The sequence below is a fragment of the Nicotiana tomentosiformis genome, chromosome 6 (assembly GCF_000390325.3).
Source record: "Nicotiana tomentosiformis chromosome 6, ASM39032v3, whole genome shotgun sequence".
Taxonomy (NCBI): domain Eukaryota; kingdom Viridiplantae; phylum Streptophyta; class Magnoliopsida; order Solanales; family Solanaceae; genus Nicotiana; species Nicotiana tomentosiformis.
In genome coordinates, this window is record NC_090817.1 from 114,163,126 (window position 1) to 114,186,076 (window position 22,951).

At 41.3% G+C, this 22,951-nt stretch overlaps 1 protein-coding gene across 1 annotated transcript; it reads right to left on the reverse strand.

Annotated features, from left to right (window-relative positions):
• Positions 1-614: 614 nt before the first annotated feature.
• LOC104092617 (serpin-ZX-like) lies at positions 615-16,329 on the reverse strand. The gene is made up of 3 exons (XM_009598261.3): positions 15,756-16,329; positions 8,271-8,331; positions 615-878 (listed from the first exon to the last, which is right to left on the reverse strand). The coding sequence occupies exons 1-3, from the start codon at positions 16,053-16,055 to the stop codon at positions 844-846; spliced, it is 396 nt and encodes a 131-aa protein (XP_009596556.3). The 5' UTR covers positions 16,056-16,329; the 3' UTR covers positions 615-843.
• Positions 16,330-22,951: the final 6,622 nt, after the last annotated feature.

Below are 22,951 nucleotides of genomic sequence, written 5' to 3' on the forward strand. Positions count from 1 at the left end.
GGGATTTGGGAGAAGAAGATAATGGGGATAATTTTGGGCTTTGATTTTCGAGGAGAATGATAGTAGGTATAGATTTTGGGTGGGATTTGGACGAAATCGCCTTAGGGTTGAAGAGGGTGGAGGAGAGAACAAGAGATAGAGAAATTTGAGAAATGGGGAAGAAAGCCCGCTGGTGGGCTCTAATTTGCAGATTTTCAACCGACGTCGGTCGGAAATATCGGTCGGTACATTTAAGTGAAGTATTGACCGTTTGACCTTAAACTTACCGACCGAATTCGGTAGTATTTAGTGAAATAGTCAAAATTAATTTTAATTAAGGACTATATATATATATATATATATATATATATATATATATATATATATATATATATATATATATATATATATATAAATAAAAAATCTATCAACGATACATTTTATTATCTATTTACTACGACACTAACTGTATCATAGCATGTTGGATATAACGACTATTTCAATTAAACTCGATCAATTATGTTTATAATGTTTATGTCACGACCCCAATTTCCCTCCGTAAGATGTCGTGATGACACCTATTCTCTAAGACTAGGTAAGCCTAACAAATTGCGAAAAAAAACTGAATATAAAACTGAACTCAAATCTCAACAAATGATATATAAATAGAAACTGCGATTCAGATAATTATAACTCCCAAAACCAAGTAGAAATAAGTCACAAGCTTCTAAAAGAAAATACTAAGCGTCTCTATACATCAGAGTCTAAAAAGAATAAGGAAGACAACATAATAAGGACAGAGGGGGACTCTGAGGTTTGCGGACGCTGGTAGATATACCTTGAAGTCTCCACGTACGGTCTGATTCACTGGTACCTAGTCTGGTAAGCAGTACCTGGATCTGCACAAATAGATATACAAAAATGTAGTATGAGTACACCCTAACGGTACCCAGTATGTTCCAAGCCTAGCCTCGGTAGAGTAGTGACGAGGTCAGGTCAGGGCCCTACTGGAGTATAAGGAAATGAGACAGAAAATATAATAATACAATGAAATGAGTGAGAAGTGAACAACGAGAAATTTCAGAAAAATAATAGCACAACAAACAGAGGTAAACAACAAGGGCGCTCCCGAGGTACCGCCTCGTAGTTCTAAATGTAAATACATAACATGGGAATCTCCCAAGGTACCGCCTCGTAATCCCAAATGTAAATACACCGCATGGGGATCTCCCAAGGTACCGCCTTATAGACCCAAAAGTAAATATGCAAGATGGAGATCTTCCGAGGTACCGCCTCGTATTCCCAAAAGTTAACACACAACAGGGGGATCTCTCGAGGTACCGCCTCGTAGTCCCAAAAATAAATATGCAACTCATAAATTATGGAACAACGAATTTACGGCAAGGAATCCTACAGTTAAAGACCGAATACAATAATCAAGAAAACATGTAATTCAACTAAGCATGTTGCACAAATTTCAAGTAAAGGTTAAGACACGTAAACATGCGATACTAGGCTAAACATGACAGCTACACATGCAAAGACAACTCAGTTAAGGAATTTAAAAGAAGTCTACTCAGCAAGAACCGAAATTTCCACAATTAGCCCGTATACGCACTCGTCACCTTGCATACACGACGATCGCATATCATAAATTTTTAATGATGGTATTAAAGACATAATCGTGGAAATTAACCAAAACTAGGTAAGAATCACTTACCCCAATCACCCGCGTGAAAATCTCTCCATGAATCGCCTCCCACCGAGCTCCCAAAATCAATTTTGTGTTATGAACTCAAACCCTCGTTTTTGGAATATAACCTTCCCGGGATTTTCGCTTCTGCGGTCACATTAGCCGCTTCTGCAGACCGCATTTGCGGTCCGCCCTTCGCATCTGCGGAGGCCATTAAGCCGCCCAACCGCTTCTGCGGTCAAGTCCCCGCTTTTGCGGGGGCGCATTAGTGCAAATGAACCCGTTTCTGCGGACCAGCCTCATCACCCCTGTTTTCGCTTCTGCGACCATCTAAGCGCAGGTGCGAGTCCACACCTACGAAATTCCTGCCGCATCTGCGCTCCATAGTCCCCAGTACCTTCCTCTGCATCTGCGCAACACATCCGGCACCTGCGAGTTCACACCTGCGATCAAAGCTCCGCAGTTGCGGTTACACTAGCAGAGCCCAGTTTTCAGCAATGTCACAACTTCAACTTTTGATCCGTTAATCATCCGGAATAAACCTGAGGCCACCAAGACTTCAACCAAATATACCACCCAGTCCTAAAATATCATACAGACTTAGTCAAGTCTTTAAATCACATCAAATAACGCTACCAACATGAATTGCACATCGATTCAAGCCTAATGAACTTTAAAACTTCAAACCTTTACATCCGATGCCGAAACCTATAAAATGAAGTCCGATTGACCTCAAATTTTGCACACAAGTCATAATTGACATTACAGACCTATTTCAACTTCCGGAATCGGAATCCAACCGCGATATCAAAAGTCCACTCTCGGTCAAGCTTTCCAAAAATCATCCAATTTTCTAACTTTCGCCAATTGACGCTAAAATGTCCTATGGACCTCTAGTTCAACATCCGAACACGTTTCTAAGACCAAAATCACCCTACGGAGCTATTGAAACCGTCAAAACTCTATTCCGCGGTCATCTTCACACAATTTAAACTACGGTAAATTCCTACGACTTAAACTTCCAATTTAGGGACTATGTGTCCCATTTCACTCTGAAACCAAAAACAAATCCTCCCGGTAAGTCACAAAACCCAAAAATGAAATAAAGGGAGCAATAATTAGGGGTTCAGGGCTAATACTCTCAAAACGACCGGCCGGGTCGTTACATCCTCCCCCTATAAAATAAACGTTTGTCCTTGAACAAGTATAGAGACATTCCTGAAGTGGTTAAAAGATGAGGATAATGGCTACGCATATCATGCTCGGTCTCCCAAGTCGCCACCTCAATCGAATGACCCCTCCACTGAACCTTCACTGAAACGATGCTCTTTGACCTCAACTTTCGAAGCTGCCTGTCCAAAATGGCCATCGGCTCCTCAACATAAGATAGGTCCTTGTCCAACTGGACTGAGATGAGGTCTAACATATGAGACGGATCGCCGTGATACTTTCGGAGCATGAAAACATGGAATACTGGATGAACTTCAGAGAGACTAGGTGATAGTGCAAGTCTGTAAGCCACCTCTCCAACCCTCTCAAGAATCTCAAAAGACCCAATATAGCTAGGGATCAACTTGCCCTTCCTCCCGAACCTCATAACACCCTTCATGGGCGAAACCCGGAGCAAGACCCGCTCCCCAACCATGAATTCAATGTTGCTAACCTTCCAATCCGTATAACGCTTCTGCCTGGACTAGGCTGTATGAAGTTGATCCTGAATCAATATAACCTTTTCCAAAGAATCCTGAACCAAGTCTGTACCCAATAGCCTAGCCTCGCCCGGCTCGAACCAACCCACTGGAGACCGGCACCGTCTACCATACAAATTCTCATACGGGGCCATCTGAATGCTCGACTGATAATTGTTGTTGTAGGCAAACTCTGAAAGTGGCAAGAACTGATCCCAAGCACCCCCAATATCCATCACACACGCACGAAGCATATCCTTTAATATCTGAATAGTGCACTCGGACTGTCTGTCCGTCTGAGGGTGAAATGTTGTACTCAACTCCACCCGAGTACCCAACTCACGCTGTACGACTCTCCAGAACCGTGATGTAAATTATGTACCCCTGTCAAAGATGATAGATACTGGTACGCCATGAAGCCTAACAATATCACGAATGTAAACTTCAGCCAGCTGCTCTGAAGAGTAGGTAGTAACCACATAAATGAAATGAGCTGACTTTGTCAATCTATCCAAAATCACCCAAACTTCATCGAACTTCCTCTGAGTCCGTGGGAGCCCGAAAACGAAATCCATAGTGATCCGCTCATATTTCCACTCCAGAATCTCCAACTTTTGTGGCAATCCACCCGGTCGCTGATGCTCATACTTCACCTGCTGATAATTTAAGCACCGAGCTACATATTCCACTATGTCCTTCTTCATCCTCCTCTACCAATAATGCTGCCTCAGGTCCTGCTACATCTTCGTGGCACCTGGGTGAATGGAATACCGCAAACTGTGAGCCTCCTGGAGAATCAACTCACACAACCCATCTACATTGGGCACGCATAGCCTGCCCTACATCCGTAATACATCGTTATCTCCAATAGTGACCTCCTTGGCATCATCGTGTTGAACCATGCCCTTAAGGACAAACAGATGGGCGTCATCATACCGACGCTCTATGATACGATCATAAAGAGAAGACTAAGAAACCATACATGTCAAAACTATGCTCAGCTCGGAAACATACAATCTGATAAAATAGTTGGCCAAGGCTTAAACATTCAAGGCTAAAGGCCTCTCTACTACTGGTAGATATGCTAAACTGCCCAAACTCTCCGCCTTACGACTCAAGGCATCGGCCACCACATTGGCCTTCCCGAGATGATAGAGAATGGTGATGTCATAATCCTTAAGCAGCTCCAACTATCTCCGCTGCCGCAAGTTAAGATCCTTCTGTTTAAACAGATGCTGTAGACTCCGGTGATCGGTGAAGACCTCACAAGGGACACCGTACAAATAATGCCGCCAGATCTTCAAGGCATAAACAATAGCTGCTAACTCAAGGTCATGGACAGTATAGTTCTTCTCATGCACCTTCAGCTGTCTATATGTGTAGGCAATCGCCCTACCATCCTGCATCAACACCGTGCCGAGACCAATGCGCGACGCATCACAATATAATGTATAGGACCCCGAACAAGTAGTCAACACTAACATTGTGGCTGTAGTCAAAGCAGTCTTGAGCTTTTGAAAGCTCTTCTCACAATCCTCAGTCCACCTGAACGTAGCGCCCTTCTGGGTCAATCTGATCATAGTTGCTGCAATCAACGAGAAACCCTATACAAATCGACGGTAATACCCCGCCAAGCTAAGAAAACTCCAGATCTCCGTAGCTGAGGATAGTCTGGGCCAACTCTACACTGATTCAATCTTCTTTGGGTCTACCTTGATCCCCTCACTCGATACCATATGACCGAAAAAATACCACTGAATCTAGCAAGAACTCACATTTCGAAATTTTGCATACAACTTCTTTTCTCTCAAGGTATGAAGCACAGTCCTCAGGTGCTGCTCATTATCCTCCCGACTCCGGGAGTACACCAGAATGCCGTCAATAAACACAATGATGAATGAGTCAAAATAGGGCTGAAATACACTGTTCATCAAGTGCATGAATGCTGCTGGGGCGTTGGTCATCCCAAAAGATATCACAATGAACTCGTAAGGACCATACCGAGTTCTGAAAGCAGTTTTTGGGATATCTAGCTCCCGAATCTTCAACTAATGATAGCCTGAATGTAAGTCGATCTTAGAGATCACTCTGGCACCCTGAAGCTGATCAAATAAGTCATCAATACGTGGCAATGGATACCCGTTATTCATTGTAACCATGTTCAACTAGCAATAATCAATACACATTTACAAAGAACCATCCTTCTTCTTTACAGAAAAGATAGGAGCACCCTAAAGCGACACACTGGGCTGAATAAAGCCCTTATCGAGCAACTCTTGCAACTGTTGCTTTAACTCCTTCAAATCTGCTAGGGCCATGTGATAAGGTGGAATAGAAATGGGCTGAGTGCCCGGTAACAAATCAATACCAAAGTTAATATCCCTGTCGGGCGGCATGCACGGAAGATCTGCCAGGAATACATCTGGAAAATCCCTCACTACTGGAACTGGCTCGACGGTAGGAGTTGCAACACTAACATCCCTCACATAGGCTAAATATGCATCACACCCCTTTTCAACCATTCGCTGAGCCTTAAGAAATGATACAACTCTGATAGGAACATAATCTAAGGTACCTCTACACTCTAACCGCGATAGACCTGACATAGCCAACGTCACCGTCTTGGCATGACAATCAAGGAAGCGTGATAGGTCGACAACCAATCCATGCCCAAAATAACATCAAAATCCACTATACTGAGCAATAATAAATTGGCTCTGGTCTCAAAATCACTAAGAACAATCAGATACGATCGATACACACGGTCAACAACAATAGAATCACCCACGGGTGTAGACACATAGACAGGTGAACTCAGAGAATCACGGGATACACCCAAATATGAAGCAAAATAAGATGACACATAGGAATAAGTGGAGCCTGGATCAAATAAGACTGATGCATCTCTATGACAGACCGGAACAATACTTATGATGATAAAATCTGATGCAACTGCCTCCGTCCTAGCAGGAAGGGCATAATATCTGGCCTTGCCTCCACCCCTAAGGCAACCTCTACCTGCTCGACCTCCACCTCTAGCTGGCGATGCAGGTGGAGTGGTAGCTGGTGCTGTAATCATAGCCTGAGGACCCTGTAGAGCACGTTGTGCCCGAGAAATCTGTGGAGGTATACCCCTCCTAAATCTGGGGCAATCCCTCACCATATAGCGAGTGTCACCATACTCAAAACAAGCTCTTGGAGGACGTAGCTGCTGCGACTGGATCGGGCCTGATTGGCTGGACTGACCACTGAAAGCACCCCGTACAGGAGGTACACTAGACACTAGCGGTGCATAATAGGGATCTTGGGGCTTAGGAGTGGCCGAAGCACCACTGGTGGCTGGAAGTGCTGAATGAACAGGGCGACCCATATAACCCCTACCCTGAAAAGCTGTAGCTGGGGCACGAGTATCACTATAAGTTCCAGACTCTCGAGATCTCTTCACCTCTCTCTCCTCTCTATCCCGAGTTAGCATACCCTCCAACCTCCTAGCATTCCCCACTACCCGCTGGTATGCAATATTCATTTCTAGCTGTCGGGCCATGGTAAATCTGATACTGGGGTTGAGCCCCTCAATAAACTGATGCACCCGCTCTCGAACAGTAGCAACTAAGGCTGGTACATGCCTAGCCAAATCACTGAATCAGACCGTATACTCTGACACGGTCATAGGACCCTGGCGCAACTGCTCAAACTCTGCGCGCCATGCATCTCTGAGACTCTAGGGAACATACTCCCTCAAGAACATGTCTGAGAATTGAGTCCAATTGAGTGAAGCTGCCTCAGCCGGACTACCCAACTCGTATGCGCGCCACCACTGATAGGCTACTCCTCTTAGCTGGAACGTAGTGAAGGAAGCCCCACTAGAATTTACAATACCCATAGTACAGAGGATATGCTGACACTCCTCAAGAAACCCCTAGGCATCCTCTGATGCCAAGCCACTGAAAGTAGGAGGATGGTACTTCTTGTACCTCTCGAACCTGAGCTGTTCTGCCTCAGAAACTGCTGCCCTAACCTCGGGCTGAACTGGAGCTACCGGCTGCATCGGTATGATCTCTGGAACCTGGTCGACCTGAAACCGCTGCTCTGGGTTACGGGCGGCGGGAGTTTGTGCTCCTCTCCCGACCTGAGATGTGGCAGGAGCAAGTGGTATCAATCCTGCCTGAGCCAAGGTGCTGAACATGCTCAGAAACTGGGCTAGAGTCTCCAGAAGGGCTGGTACAGTAACAAGTATCTCAAGTGCCTACCCTCCAACTGGAGCTACTGGTGGCTCCTTTGTAGCAGCTCGTGCGGGTGCTCTGGTTGCACCACGTGGACATCCTCAGCCTCTACCCCAGCCTCTCGCAGCTCTAGCAGGGACCGCAAGTGTCTGGTCATCTTGTCCGGATATATGTGTCCTCACCATATGTGAGAGAATAGAAAGACAAAAAATTAGAATTTGAAGTCAAAATCTCGCATGATAAGGAATCAAAGAAGTGTAGCTTTTCTAAAAAGTCCCATAGCCTCCCAAAGATAAGTACAAACGTCTCTGTACTGATCTATGAGACTCTACTAAACCTGCGTGTGACACATAACACCTATGAACCTAGTGCTCTGATACCAACTTGTCACGACCCCAATTTCCCTCCGTAGGATGTCGTGATTGCACCTAATCTCTAATACTAGGTAAGCCTAACAAATTGTGGAAAAACCTGAATATAAAACTGAACTCAAATCTCAAAACATGATATGTAAATAGAAACTGAGATTCAGATAATTATAACTCCCAAAATCTGATAGAAATAAGTCACAAGCTTCTAAAAGAAAATACTAAGTGTCTTTATACATCAGAGTCTAAAGAGAATAAGGAAGACAACAAAATAAGGATAGAGGGGGACTCTGAGGTCTGCGGACGCTGGTAGATATACCTTGAAGTTTCCACGTACGGTCAGGCTCACTGGTACCTGGTCTGGTAAGAAGTACCTGGAACTGCACAACACGATGTGTAGAAGCGTAGTATAAGTATACCACAACGGTACCCAGTAAGTGCCTAGCCTAACCTCAGTAGATTTGTGACGAGGTCAGGCCAGGGCCCTATTGGAATATAAGAAAATGAGACAGAAAATATAATAATACAATGAAATGACTAAGAAGTGAACAACAAGAAATTTCAGAAAAATAACAGCACGACAATAGAGGTAAACAACAGGGGCGCTCCCGAGATACCGCCTCGTAGTCCCAAATGTAAATACACAACATAGGGATCTCCCGAGGTACCGCCTCGTAGTCCCAAATGTAAATACATAGTTGGGGGATCTCCCGAGGTACCGCCTTGTAGTCCCAAAAGTAAATATGTAACAGAGGAATCTCCCGAGGTACCGCTTCGTAGTCCCAAAAGTAAATACACGTAAGGGGGATCTCTTGAGGTACCGTCTCGCAGTCCCAAAAATAAATACGCAACTCATAAATTATGGAACAACAAATTTACTGCAAGGAATCCTACAGTTAAAGACCGAATACAATAATCAAGGAAACATGTAATTCAATTAAGCATGTTACACAAATTTCAAGTAAAGGTTAAGACACGTAGACATGCGATACTAGGCTAAACATGACAGCTACACATGCTAAGGAAACTCAGTTAAGGAATTTAAAAGAAGTCTACTCAGCGAGAACTGAAATTTCCACAATTAGCCTGTGTACGCACTCGTCACCTCACGTACACGGTGCTCGCATATCACAAATTGTTACAACAGTACCAAATCCTAAGGGGATTTCCCACACACAAGGTTAGACAAGTTGCTTACCTCAAATCTCGCTCAATCAATCATTAAGAATGCCTTTCCCTAGACTTTTTGACTCTGAATGGCCCAAATCTAGCCAAAAGTAATTACATACTATAAATACGATTACAAGAAACTAATTTAAATAATGAAACTACGACTTTAGCAAAGAATTGAAAAATCACCCCAACAAGTCGACCCGGGCTCACGTCTAGGAATCGGGTAAAACTCACAAAATACGAACACCCATTCGGCCACCAGTCCAACCATACCAAAATTACTCAAATCCGACCTCAAGTCGCCTTTAAATTCCCAAACTTTTGGTCTAAGAACTTCCACCATTTCCCCCCAAATTTCTCTACCCAAATCACTAATTAAATGATGAAATTAAAGGCATAGTCGTGGAAATTAACCAAAACTAGGTAAGAATTACTTACCCCAATCACCTGCGTGAAAATCTCTCCATGAATCGCCTCCCACCGAGCTCCCAAAATCATTTTTGTTTTATGAACTCAAACCCACATTTTTGGAATATAACCTTCCCAGGATTTTCGCTTTTGCGGCCACATTAGCCGCTTCTGCAGCATCGCATTTGCGGTCCGCCCTTTGCATCTGCGGAGGCCACTAAGTTGCCCAACTGCTTCTGCAGTCAAGTCCCCGCTTTTGCAGACACGCATTAGCGCAAATGAACCCGCTTCTGCGGACCAGCCTCATCACCCCAACTTTCACTTCTGCGACCATCTAAGTGCAGGTGCGAGTCCGCACCTGCAAAATTCCTGCCGCATCTCTGCTCCATAGTTCCCAGTCCCTTCCTCCGCATCTGCGCAACACATCCGACACCTGCGAGTTTGCACCTGCGATCAAAGCTCCGCAGTTGTGGTTACACTACCAGAGCTCAGTCTTCAACAATGTTACAACTTCAACTTTTGATCCGTTAACCATCCGGAATCAACCCGAGGCCCCTGGGACCTCAACCAAATATACCACCCAGTCCTAAAACATAATATGGACTTAGTAGAGTCTTTAAATCATATCAAACAAAGCTAACAACAATAATTGCACATCGATTCAAGCCTAATGAACTTTAAAACTTCAAACTTCTACATCCGATGCCGAAACCTATCAAATCAAGTCCGATTGACCTCACATTTTGCACACAAGTCATAATTGGAATTACAGACCTATTCCAACTTCCGGAATCAAAATCTGACCACGATATCAAAAGTCCACTCCCGGTCAAGCTTTCCAAAAATCATCCAATTTTACAACTTTCGCCAATTGACGCTAAAATGTCCTACGGAGCTCCAATTCAACATCTGAACATGCTTCTAAGACCAAAATCACCCTACGGAGCTCTTGGAACCGTCAAAATGCCATTCCACGGTCGTCTTCACATAGTTCAAACTACAATAAAATCCTACGACTTAAACGTGCTAGTGTATCATTAGTTGAAGATTCGGGAGCCAGATATCCTGAAGATTGCTTTTAGAACTCGGTATGGTCATTACGAGTTCCTTGTGATGTCATTTGGTCTGACCAATGCCCCAACAACATTCATGCACTTGATGAACAGTGTATTTCAGCCATATCTTGACTCTTTCGTCATTGTGTGTATTGACGACATTCTGGTGTACTCCCAGAGTCGGGAGGATCATGAGCAACACCTAAGGACTGTGCTTCAAACCTTGAGAGAAAAGAAGTTGTATGCAAAGTTTTTGAAGTGTGAGTTCTAGCATCTCAGGCCTGGGAAGGAGCACAGACTCCTGCCGCCTGTACCCTAGAGTAGCGGGTTCAAGTCGACCAGGTTCCAGAGATCATACCAATGCAGCCAGTAGCTCTAGTTTAACTTGAGGTTAGGGAAGCAGTTTCCGAGGCGGAACAACTCAGGATCGAGAGGTACAAGAAGTACTATCCTCCTACTTTCAGTGGCTTAGCGTCAGAGGATGCCCAGGGGTTTCTTGAGGAGTGTCAGCATATCCTCTGTACTATGGGTGTTGCAAAGTCTAGTGGGGCTTCCTTCACTACGTTCTAGCTTAGAGGAGCATCTTATCAGTGGTGGCGCGCATACGAGTTGGGTAGTCCGACTGAGGCAGCTTCACTCACTTGGACTCAATTCTCAGACATGTTCTTGAGGGAGTATGTTCCCCAGAGTCTCAGAGATGCATGGCGCGCAGAGTTTGAGTAGTTGCGCCAGGGTCCTATGACCGTGTCAAAGTATACGGTCTGATTCAGTGATTTGGCTAGGCATGTACCAGCCTTAGTTGCTACTGTTCGAGAGCGGGTGCATCAGTTTATTGAGGGGCTCAACCCCAGTATCAGATTTACCATGGCCCGACAGTTAGAGATGAATATTGCATACCAGCGGGTAGTGGGGATTGCTAGGAGGTTGGAGGGTATGCTAACTCGGGATAGAGAGGAGAGAGAAGTGAAGAGATCTCGAGAGTTTGGAACTTATAGTGATACTCGTGCCCTAACTACAACTTTTCAGGGCAGGGGTTATATGGGTCGCCCTGTTCATTCAGCACTTCCAGCCACTAGTGGTGCTCCGGCCACTCCTAGGTCCCAAGATCGCTATTATGCTCCGCCAGTGTCTAGTGTACCTCCTGTATGAGGTGCTTTCAGTGGTCAGTCCAGCCGATCAGGACCGATCCAGTCGCAGCAGCCACGTCTTCTGAGAGCTTGTTTTGAGTGTGGTGACACTCACCATATGGTGAAGGATTGCCTCAGATTTAGGAGGGGTATACCTCCACAGATTTCTCAGGCACCACGTGCTCCACAGGGTCCTCAGGCTATGATTACAGCACCAGCTACCGCTCCACCTGCACCGCCTGCTAGAGGTGGAGGTCGAGCAGGTAGAGGTCTCCCTAGGGGTGGAGGCAAGGCCAAATATTATGCCCTTCCTGCTAGGATGGAGGCAGTTGCATCAGATTCTGTCATCATAGGTATTGTTCCGGTCTATCATAGAGATGCATCAGTCTTATTTGATCTAGGCTCCACTTATTCCTATGTGTCATTTTATTTTGCTTCGTATTTGGGTGTATCCCGTAATTCTCTAAGTTCACCTGTCTATGTGTCTACACCCGTGGGTGATTCTATTGTTGTTGACCATGTGTATTGGTCGTGTTTGATTATTCTTAATGGTTTTGAGACCAGAGCCGATTTATTATTGCTCAGTATAGTGGATTTTGATGTTATTTTGTGCATTGGCTGGTTGTCGCGCTATCACGCTTCATTGATTGTCACTCCAAGATGGTGACGTTGGCTATTCCAGGTCTACCGCGGGTTCATTGAGGGTCTCAGTCATGATATCCGGTTCAACATGGCTCGGGAGTTGGAGTCGGATGTTCAGTTTTAGTAGGTGGTAGAGATCGCTCGCCGATTAGAGGGCATACAGGACCAAGAGGGAGAGGTCTTGCGGGGTCTGGAGAGAGAAGACAGGGAGGCTAAGAGGCCTCGTAGACCGGAAAGATCTACTGGTCCCTATTTTGGTGGCATGGTACGACATTGTAGAGGTTTTGTGGGTCAGCCAGTTCAGTTTGTACTTCAGGCTTCGCACGGTGTTTCAGGTACCCATGGGTCTGAGGGTACCCGTATCGAACATCTTTCACAACCACATTAGCAGAGAGGTTGCTTGACTGCGGAGATACCAGCCATATGGTGAGAGATTGTCCTAGACTCCAGATATGTGTGTCGCAGTGGGGTATTCAAGCTATGAGTTGTGCTCCAGTTACTGATATCCCTACACCGCCAGCTTGGGGTGTAGGTCAGGCGAGTAGAGGGCGCCCAAGAGGGGGAGGCCTGACCCGTTGCTCTATTTTCTACAGTAGGGCTGAGGCCGCTGCAGCAGATGATATCGTACAGGTATGGGTTCGAATTGTTATAGAGGAGCATCGTTCGTATTTTATTTCGGTTCTGCTTATCGGGGTGAGTCCTCATATTGGTCAACTTGCTTATGCCTCCTGTTACCTACCGTAGAACCTCCGTCCCTGAAGCACAGAAAGAGTTATGAAGACTTTCTCTTCTAAAGGCAGGGGTGAGGACTCCATTGCGACATTAAGTAAGGAGTTGGAGGAAATCAAGGCGCATCCACAGATAACCAGGAAAGAAAGGGGGAACCGACCGGGGCCTTGCCCTTACTTTAGCTTTAGGAAGATTCATGTAGTCGTTCTCTACTGCATTGGTCTTTTCACTCTCCACTCTCCACCATAACAAAATGTTTGCTTCACATACAGGTGAGTTTAGTGATTTGGTACATTGCTTATGTGTTTGCCCATGTTGAGAGATTCTATAGTGGTAGCCCGTGTTTATTATTTTGTTTTTATTCATTATTGAGAGCTATGAGACTAGAGGTGGCCTTCTTGTTACTCATTTCGGTAGTTTTGATGTGATTTCTGAGTGATGGGTTACGACTTGCGAATTAGATGCTCTACCGGTGTGGGAGTTCAGTATGTGTTGTGATTTTGTTGGTGGAATTGAATTAGAGGAAGGTTTCGGTTGGTATGATGTGTACTCTACTTGTGATTCAGAGTTGAGGGTGAGACCCTCGCGGTTTCATGTGATTCGATGTGTTTGAACCAGGCAGCGTGCCACGGTGGAGTTATATCAGGATGAGATCCTTGCGAATAGTTCATATGTTTTGATTCTCCCATTGAAATTGATTTGTAGTATGATACTGATAGGGAGTGGTGCCTGACAGGCTTATTTGATAGTTCTCTTATGTGTTTCTTCTTGCATATTTAGTCGTATTCGCATGGTGCTTGTTGGGTTTTATAAAGAAATTAATACTTCTGGTATCCTATTTCATAATCCAATCACCACATTACCTGACCCAGCTAACTTAATATTTCACAAAGATGAAAAAATCAGCACTGCTACCCAACTTAGCACTTTATATTATTTCAATTTAAGGTGCATACACTTCCTAGCTGATTATTGGCTGCAAAATAAAGCATAGTAGGTAGAAAGTATGACAAAACCATGATTTAAGATTTAAGTATTCTAGGAAACCAGGAAGGACAAAGAAACAAAAAGGAAAAACACTTTGGAACTGTATGGCATCCGAATTTTGTTAGTAACGAATTAGGAGCTCAATTATGACAGTAGATTTCCTTACACGAGAATGATGCCATAAAACAACCTCATAATTAAATCAATCAACTAGGAACCAATCCCAAATTAGTCGGGTTCGAAATTCAAGAATCCTCGGTCCTAATCCATTTATTGCACGTTCATTCCAATCCTAAAAAGATATGATTTTTAGGTGTTCAAATTATCACATTGATCCCTGCCCAGACATAGTACCTATTGTAATTTTTTTTAAAAATTACTAGTTGGTATTCCCTGTACATTAAAGTTGATTAAATTTTATGTGTGGTCATTTAATTTTGTGTTCATTACCCAGAAGTTATTTTTTCTTCTTTTGTTACGTAAAATAATTCAATTTTATTTTCATTACTCAAAAGTCATTTTTCTTTCTTTTGCTACACAGAAATTATTTTACTATGCTCTAGTTATCACAATAATCACTTTGAACAAATTTTATAAATCTTTCACCTAAAAAATCTATTATGCCCTTAACATTATAATCCTCCCACTCATGCAACACCTTCTATATTATATGCCATATAATATACTTTTACCCAGGTATTTTACTTATAATTAAAATAACTTAATATTATTTTATTTATTATTTTTATAGTATATTCGTACTTTTAATTTTTTCTTAATATTAATTTTTAAGATATATAAGTAGCTTTATTAAATTTGTCGGTAACGTTACCGTGAACAAATCTCAAATCCACGTTCTTAACCATACTTAATGAAATATTTTTAACGAAAATTATAAAATCAAAGCTCATTGATTTATCATCCAAGCCATACCCATTAATCCAATAAATAAAATACTTACATTTAGCACAATGACACATCAGATTAATACTTTCAAATAAATAATATTAACAAATAAAACTTTCAAAAACTTAATATTAAACACAGATATATTTGAAACTTTTTCTAAAATTCTTATTAACTATAAAAACTATTATCTGTTAAACAAATCTATTTTTATTATTTCAAATAAATATTAAAAAAGAAATATTTTTTATTGTTTTTATATTTAAAATATGTTCATATTTGAATATGATTAAACAAATTGAGTATGGATATATTATAAAACTAATAAATATTATAAAATTAATAAATAAAATAATATAAATATTAAATGTATGGATATATTATAAAACTAATAAATAAAATAATATAAAATTATTTTAATTATAAGTAAAATACCTAGGTAAAAATATATTATTTAGTATATAATATAGAAGGTGATAAATAAATGAGAGGATTTATAATGTCAAGGGTATAATAGACTTTTCAAGTAAAAGTATTATAAAATCTGGCCAATATGACTTTTGTAATAAATAGAGCAAGTTAAATTATTTTTGTGAAAAAAAAAGTAACTTTTAAGTAATGAACAAAAATTTGAATAATTTTTACGTAACAAAACAAAGAAAAATAACTTTTGCATAAACAACACAAAGTTCCGACAAGCACCCAAAAATAGCAAAAGACGAACTAATCCTACTCTGCTGAACTACCTATTCAATAGTGGAGTATTAAAAAACTAACCTTGGTCGCAAAATCAGTAGAAACAGAAGCAGCCTTGTAAACATTGTCCAGAAACTGCCTGAAAGAAGGCTTAAAAGTAGAAGACTGATCGACCCAGATGCTATTAGCGGCAGACAAAAGAGGGCCACCACTGGGACTACCATCAACAAGGACATAAGAGACGAGCTGATATGAGAGATAGTTGACATCATCAGCAGATTTGGATTTGAGGAAAGAGAGAAGCTCGTCACGTGACCGACCACTTGAATCCGCCGTGACGAGACCCAACATTAGGTGGATCGACAACGGAGAGAAGACCATGTTGGTGTCCCCTGCGGTTGGAATAACATTATTGGCTAAGGTTAAGGATACGCCTGTTTGTTTGCGAAGGTCCTTTGCTATGGACTGCTGGCCTTTAAATTCGCTGAAGAATACATGCTTTGCAAGCTTCAAAGAAACATCCCTGTGCTGCTGAAACAATTTCTGGAGATAGAAACATATTCGGAGGAGTGAATCGTAACGATGGGAAATCGCTTCGGAAGTAACAAAGAAACCCTAAGAGCCGACTTGGATTGACTTATTTTAAGTGCTTTTAAGCCAAAATTTTACTATGTCTACATAGGGATTTAAGATTTATTTAGAAAGCCACTCGATAAATAAAATTAATATAATTATTATTACTAGAGTAGTAATTATGCAGTATTATAATTATTACGACCTATTTATTTGTTATAATGTATTATATTATAATTACAATTATATTGTTTGGTTATACATGAATAATTACACAGTTACACTAAATTTTAAATATAAAGTTAATTATCAAAAATTAAAATTTAAGCTTAACAATTATGGTAAAAATTGTGCGGGTCGCCCTATTTGGTCGCCCCCATTTAACCTATACCCACTTTTTAAAATTATTTTAACTTGTACCCACTTTTTAAACAATTTCAGGCTTCTTTCTCCTCCTCTTCCTCCTCCTCCTCCTCCTCCTCTTCTTCTTCTTCTTCTTCTTCTTCAGGTGACAATGATTTTTTATATGATGGTTGTGAACATATTTTAATGTAGTTTATGATGTTTTACAATGGTGAGTTGTTATGACGTTTTATTTTTTACTATTGTTTAGGGTTTCTTCTTCTTCTTTTTCTTAATTGCAAAATGGGTTGTAACGATCCGACCGGTCATTTTGAGAGTAATAGCCCCAATCCCCTATTAAATGTTTCCCCCGTATCTCTTCCTGCTTATGTGACTTGCCGGGTGATTTTGTTTTTGGTTTCAAAGTATTTTGGGACACTTAGTCCCTAAACGGAAGCTTAAGCCTTAGGATTTTGACTGTAGTCAGAACTGTGTGAAGACGACTCCGAAATGGAGTTCTGTCGGTTCCGTTAGCTCCGTTGGGTGATTTTGGACTTAGGAGCGTGTCCAGATTGTGTTTTGGAGGTCTGTAGCTGATTTAGGCTTGAAATGACGAAAGTCGAATTTTTGAAGATTTTGACCAGAAGTGAATTTTTGATATCGGGGTCGGATTCTGATTTCGAAAGTTGGAGTAGGTCCGTAATGTCAAAAATGACTTGTGTGCAAATTTGAGGTCAATCGGACGTGATTTGATATATTTTGACATCGGTTGTAGAAATTTAAAGTTTCAAGTTCATTAAGTTTGAATCGGAGAGTGATTCGTGTTTTTAATGTTGTTTGGTGTGATTTGAGGGCTCGACTAAGTTCGTATGATATTTTAAAACTTGTAAGTATGTTTGGTTGAGGTCCCGGGGGCCTCGGGTTGATTTCGGGTGGTTAACGGATCATTTTGGACTTGGGAAAGATAGCAGATTTTCTGGTATTTTTGTTGCAGATTTTTCTTCATCGCGTTCGCGATAGAGGTCTCGCGTTCGCGTAAGGCATCTGGGAGTCCAGCTGAGTTTGTTCTTCGCGTTCGCGATATGATTCCCGCGTTCGCAAAGATGTGGATCATTTAGCCTATGCGTTCGCGATATGGTCATCGCGTTCGCGTAGAGGAGCGGTCAGATGGAACTCCAGGCAGTTAGCCTAGGCGTTCGTGATAAGAGTCCCGCGTTCGTGTAGGGTCAGACAATGTAAGCTTCCACGTTCGTGAGGGGGCTCTTGCATTCGCGAAGAAGGTTTTGGACTGAAGGAAAATTTGTGTTTTGCGAACGCGAGGTTGTGGCCGCGTTCGCGAAAAAGGAAATGCCTAGGCAGAATATAACTTTTCAAAAGCGAGGGTTTTGCCATTTTTATCAAAAACTTGAGTTAGGGAGCTCGGATTTGGACGAGAATTTGAGGGATTTTCAGAGTCATCGATTGGGTAATGATTCTTCACTTTTTTTGGTTATATCTCAATAATCTATCACTAATTTCATCCTTTAATTTCGGATTTAGGTGAAAAATTTGGAAAAAATGGGAAGAAGTTCTTAAACTAAGATTTTGAGTTTTGATTGAGATTTTGATATCGGATTTGGATAATTCGGTACGAGTGGACTCGTGAGTGAATGGGTGTTCATATTTTGTGACTTTTACCCGATTCTGAGACGTGGGCCCGGGTCGACCTTTTGGGGCGATTTTCTAATTTCTTGCTTTAACTTTGATTTTATTAATTAGATTAGCTTCTTATAATTTATGGTATGTAATTGATTTTGGCTAGATTTGGGACATTCAGAGTCGGATATTCATGGAAAAGGAATTGTTACCGATTGATTGAGCTTGGTTCGAGGTAAGTGGCTTGCCTAACCTTGTGTGGGGGAAATCCCCTTAGGATTTGGTACTGTTGTGATATGTGAGCACCGTGTACGTGAGGTGACGAGTACGTACACGGGCTATTTGTTGTAAAACATGATTTATCTTTACTGAGTAGCAACTTGTTTTCCTTTAATTTGAGTTATACCGTTTAAATGGGTATTAGTATGTTTTTATTTAATTGAGCTATTTCAATATGTGTAGTTATCTTGTTTAGTCTAATATCACATATCTACGTGCTTTAACTACTTATTTGAACTCTATGAAGCATGCCTAGTTGATTCCCTATTTTTCCTTGTTCTTTATCAGTATAACTGTAGAAATCTTACTGTTAACTATTGTATTTGTCGGTTTGAGCTATGTGTTTACTTTGAGACTACGAGGCGGTACCTCAGGAGTTCTCCCTGTATATTTACTTTTGAGACTACGAGGCGGTCCCTCGGGAGTTCTCCCTGCACATTTACTTTTGAGACTACGAGGTGGTTTTTCGGGAGTTCTCCCTGCATATTTACTTTTGAGATTACGAGGCGGTACCTCGGGAGTTCTCCCTGTATATTTATTTTGGAACTACAAGACGGTATCTCGGGAGATCCCATGCTGCTTACACCTGTGTGTTGTACTGTTGCCTTGCTGTGTTTTCCTTTGTTAAATTCTAGTTTCTTATTGTACTGTATATTTTCCTACTTTATTTATTATATACCAGTAGGCCTAACCTGAGCTCGTCACTACTCGACCGAGGTTAGGCTTGGCACTTACTGGGTACCGTTGTGGTGTACTCATGCTACTCTTCTGCACATATTTTTGTGTGCAGATCCAGGTACTTCTTATCAGCCTTGCTACTAGCTGAGAGTGCTTGCTGTTGTACGGAGACTTGTGACTTATAATATTTTGGGTTTTGGGAAGACTGTATATTTATAGAGTATTGGTTATTGTAAATTCCGAGCGACATTGTTACTTGTTATTTAGTTATCCACTGTTGTTAGTTGCCAAGTTTTACTTTCGTTTTGTTATTTTCTGCAATTTGTTAGGCTTACCTAGTCGTAGAGACTAGATGCCGTCACGACGTTATATAGAGGGAGTTTGGGTCGTGACATGGGTTCATTAGATTTATTGTTGTTTTGACAATTTAAAGATTGGGGCTTGTTCCGGATGATATTTGGAGGTTATGTTTCAAATTTGAGCTCATTTGGAGTAAATTTAGGTATTAAATCGTATATTGGATTGTTATAATTCGAACAACAATTTTCTGTTTCTGGGCAATTTGCACTTCAGGCCTATTCGGCCTTAAGTGCATAAAAACGTTAGTTGTACTTCCGAACTTTTGGCTAAGTGCATCTAAAGTGCAATTTTTCACTTCATCCTTATTGGCCTTAAGTGTAGCAAAACGTTTGTTGCACTTTAGACCTTTGGCCTTAAGTGCATCTGAAGTGCAATTTTTCACTTCAGACTTATTGGCCTTAAGTGCATGAAACCATTGGTTACACTTCAGACCTATTTGGCCTTAAGTGCATCTGAAGTGCAAATTTTCACTTCAGACTTATTGGCCTTAAGTGAATGAAAATGTTTATTGCACTTCAGACCTTTCGGCCTTAAGTGCATCTGAAGTACAATTTTTTACTTCAGACTTATTGGCCTTAAGTGTAGCAAAACATTTGTTGCACTTCAGACTTTTTGGCCTTAAGTGCATATGAAGTACAATTTTTCACTTCAGACTTATTGGCCTTAAGTGCATGAAACCATTTGTTACACTTCAGACCTATTTGGCTTTAAGTGCATCTGAAGTACAATTTTTCACTTCAGACTTATTGGCCTTAAGTGTAGCAAAATGTTTGTTGCACTTCAAACCTTTTGGCCTTAAGTGCATATGAAGAGCAATTTTTCACTTCAGACTTATTGGCCTTAAGTGCATGAAACCATTTGTTACATTTCAGACCTATTTGGCTTTAAGTGCATCTGAAGTGCAAATTTTCATTTCAGACTTATTGGCCTTAAGTGAATGAAAACGTTTGTTGCACTTCAGACTTTTTGGCCTTAAGTGCATCTGAAGTGCAATTTTTCATTTCAGACTTATTAGCCTTAAGTGCATAAAACTATTGGTTGCACTTCAGACCTATTTGGCCTTAAGTGCATTTGAAGTGCACATTTTTCACTTCAGGCTAATAATTTAACTTCATACTCAATAAGTCTAAAGTTGATCATAAAGTGGGTACGCTGGAAAACTCTTTTGCAAGTGGGTATAAGTTCAATTATGACCCAAAAACCGGGTATAGATGCAAAAGCCCCACAAATATGTCACGACCCAATTTCCACTATAGGTCGTGATGACGCCCAACGTCGCCGCTAGGCAAGCCAAGATTGATCTGCCCAATTTTCTGTTCATTTTAATATTCTTAAAAGTAACTGATTTTATTTAATAAGATAACTCTTAATAGGAAATTATAGTAAAACCAAACATCAAATAAAGAAAAGAGTTAAGTAGTGAATTTAATACTCAAAGCTATAACATGTATACTAGAATAATCCCAAAATCCGCTGTCCCAAGTGCATAAGCAAACTAGTAGAATATACATAACCTCATATACTACTATTTGGAATAAGATAGATAGAAAATAAATACAATAAGGATAGATTCCAGGCGCTGCCGAACGACATAGAGAGCAGCTCACCACTAGGCTTCTGGGTAACGGTGGTACGCGCCTGTAGGACCGCCAGATGTACCTGCCTCAGATCCTACACGATTAGTGCAGAAGTGTAGCGTGAGTACATAAACAATATGTACCCAGTAAGTATGCAATCTAACCTCGAAGAAATAGTGACAAGGGGTCGACTTCGACACTTACTAGTGGGCAAAATACATAATGAACAAGATTATTTAATAAGCATGAAAGTCAACATCAATAATGAAATAAGAGGCTATAGTTTAAATGGCCATTTAACAAGTAACGATTAAAAATCCCCGAATATCACTTAATAATCTCGACAAGTAAGGGATTAGCATGTATTATAAATCTTCAGGTCATGGCAGACATATCGAGTGAAATCGGACTCCGAGTGACAACACGCACGAGATATGCCGAGGCCGTACGACCCGATCCATAATATTCGTGTACATACACTATCAAGGTCGTACGGTCCGATACATGGATGCATCCCCTATATATATATATATATATATATATATATATATATATATATATATATATATATATATATATATATATATATATTTCCGAGGCGTTCGGCCCGATCCACATGAATAGGGAAACTTTTCGTATTTCAAATTTTACATTTACAACTCCGAGGTAAACATTTCTGCCAACTCTCTAAGTAATGAAGCTCAATTTAACATGATCTTTAACCAAGTTTTACTCACTAATACAAGTAATTAATCTTAACAAGTTGAGTCCAAATAGTGCAAGTAATGGCATAATAAAGGCCTATGTCTACCCGTACATAACGTGAATTCTAGCTACGCACGGACTCTCGTCACTTCGTGCGTACATGGCGCCCACGATTAGTAGCAAATAGCAATTTTAAAACATGTGAGGTAAATTACCTCTTACAAGGTTAGGCAAGAGAATTACCTTGATTCCAAGTCCTTACTCCGGCTCTTCAACCTCACTAGAACTCTTCAAACGATGCCGAGGACTCCGAAACTAATCAAACATCGTATAAACTAGTAAATATATGCTTAAAAGTTCATAATTTAGCTATTAGAGTAATTACCCAACCCAATTTGGAAGATTCATAAAATTTGCCCCCGGGTCCACGTGCCCGGATTCCGAAACTTTTCGAACATAAATGTTACCCATGACCTCTCGAACTCAAATACATAATTTATTCCCAATTACATAATAGATTTTGTCGTCAAATATTATTCTTACCAAACCCTAGATTCTAACAAAAAACATCTCACAAGTTTCCTTTAATCTTATGTTAAAATCTACCCACAATCTGTGTATTTAACAAAAGAATTGATAGGGATCACTTACCTCTTGATGTTGATGAAATTCCCCCACAAAATGCTCTCAATATCACCCAAGACCAAGTGGAAAATGAGGGAAAAGAAGCTAAGTCCCGTAATAAAAGCCCTTGCACCAGTCGCAGATGTCACATTTGCGGCATCTTGTTCACAAATGCGATGGTCGCAAATGTGACATATGCATCGCAAATCGAAGCCTGACCATCTCTGCCAAGGTCGCAATTATGACCAAAAACATCGCAAATGCGAAGCTGGGCAGCTCGCAAAAGCGATAAAAAGGTTCGCAATTGCGAAGCATGCCACACTTAGGTATCATCGCAAATGCGAGAAACTCATTCGCAAATGCAAACCCAGCAGTGCCTCCCCAACACCGCAAATGCGTATCCCACCTCGCAAATGCGAACAAAACCTCGCATTTTCGAGACATGAAGCACCAAACCAAAAAAACCCAGAAAACTAAAGTTCTTCCAACACTCCGAATGCGTCC

Bases quoted from the DNA above. Each gene is read 5' to 3' on its own strand.
- LOC104092617 (XM_009598261.3), bottom strand. From the start codon at position 16,055: ATGGTCTTCTCTCCGTTGTCGATCCACCTAATGTTGGGTCTCGTCACG. The intron at 8,332-15,755 runs GTTAGTTTTTTA...CGTGTTGTGCAG, and splicing joins CTACTGATTTTGCGACCAAG to TTCCAGGTACTTCTTACCAG. The intron at 879-8,270 runs GTATATCTACCA...CTATTTGTGCAG, and splicing joins CCGTACGTGGAAACTTCAAG to ATCCAGGTACTGCTTACCAG.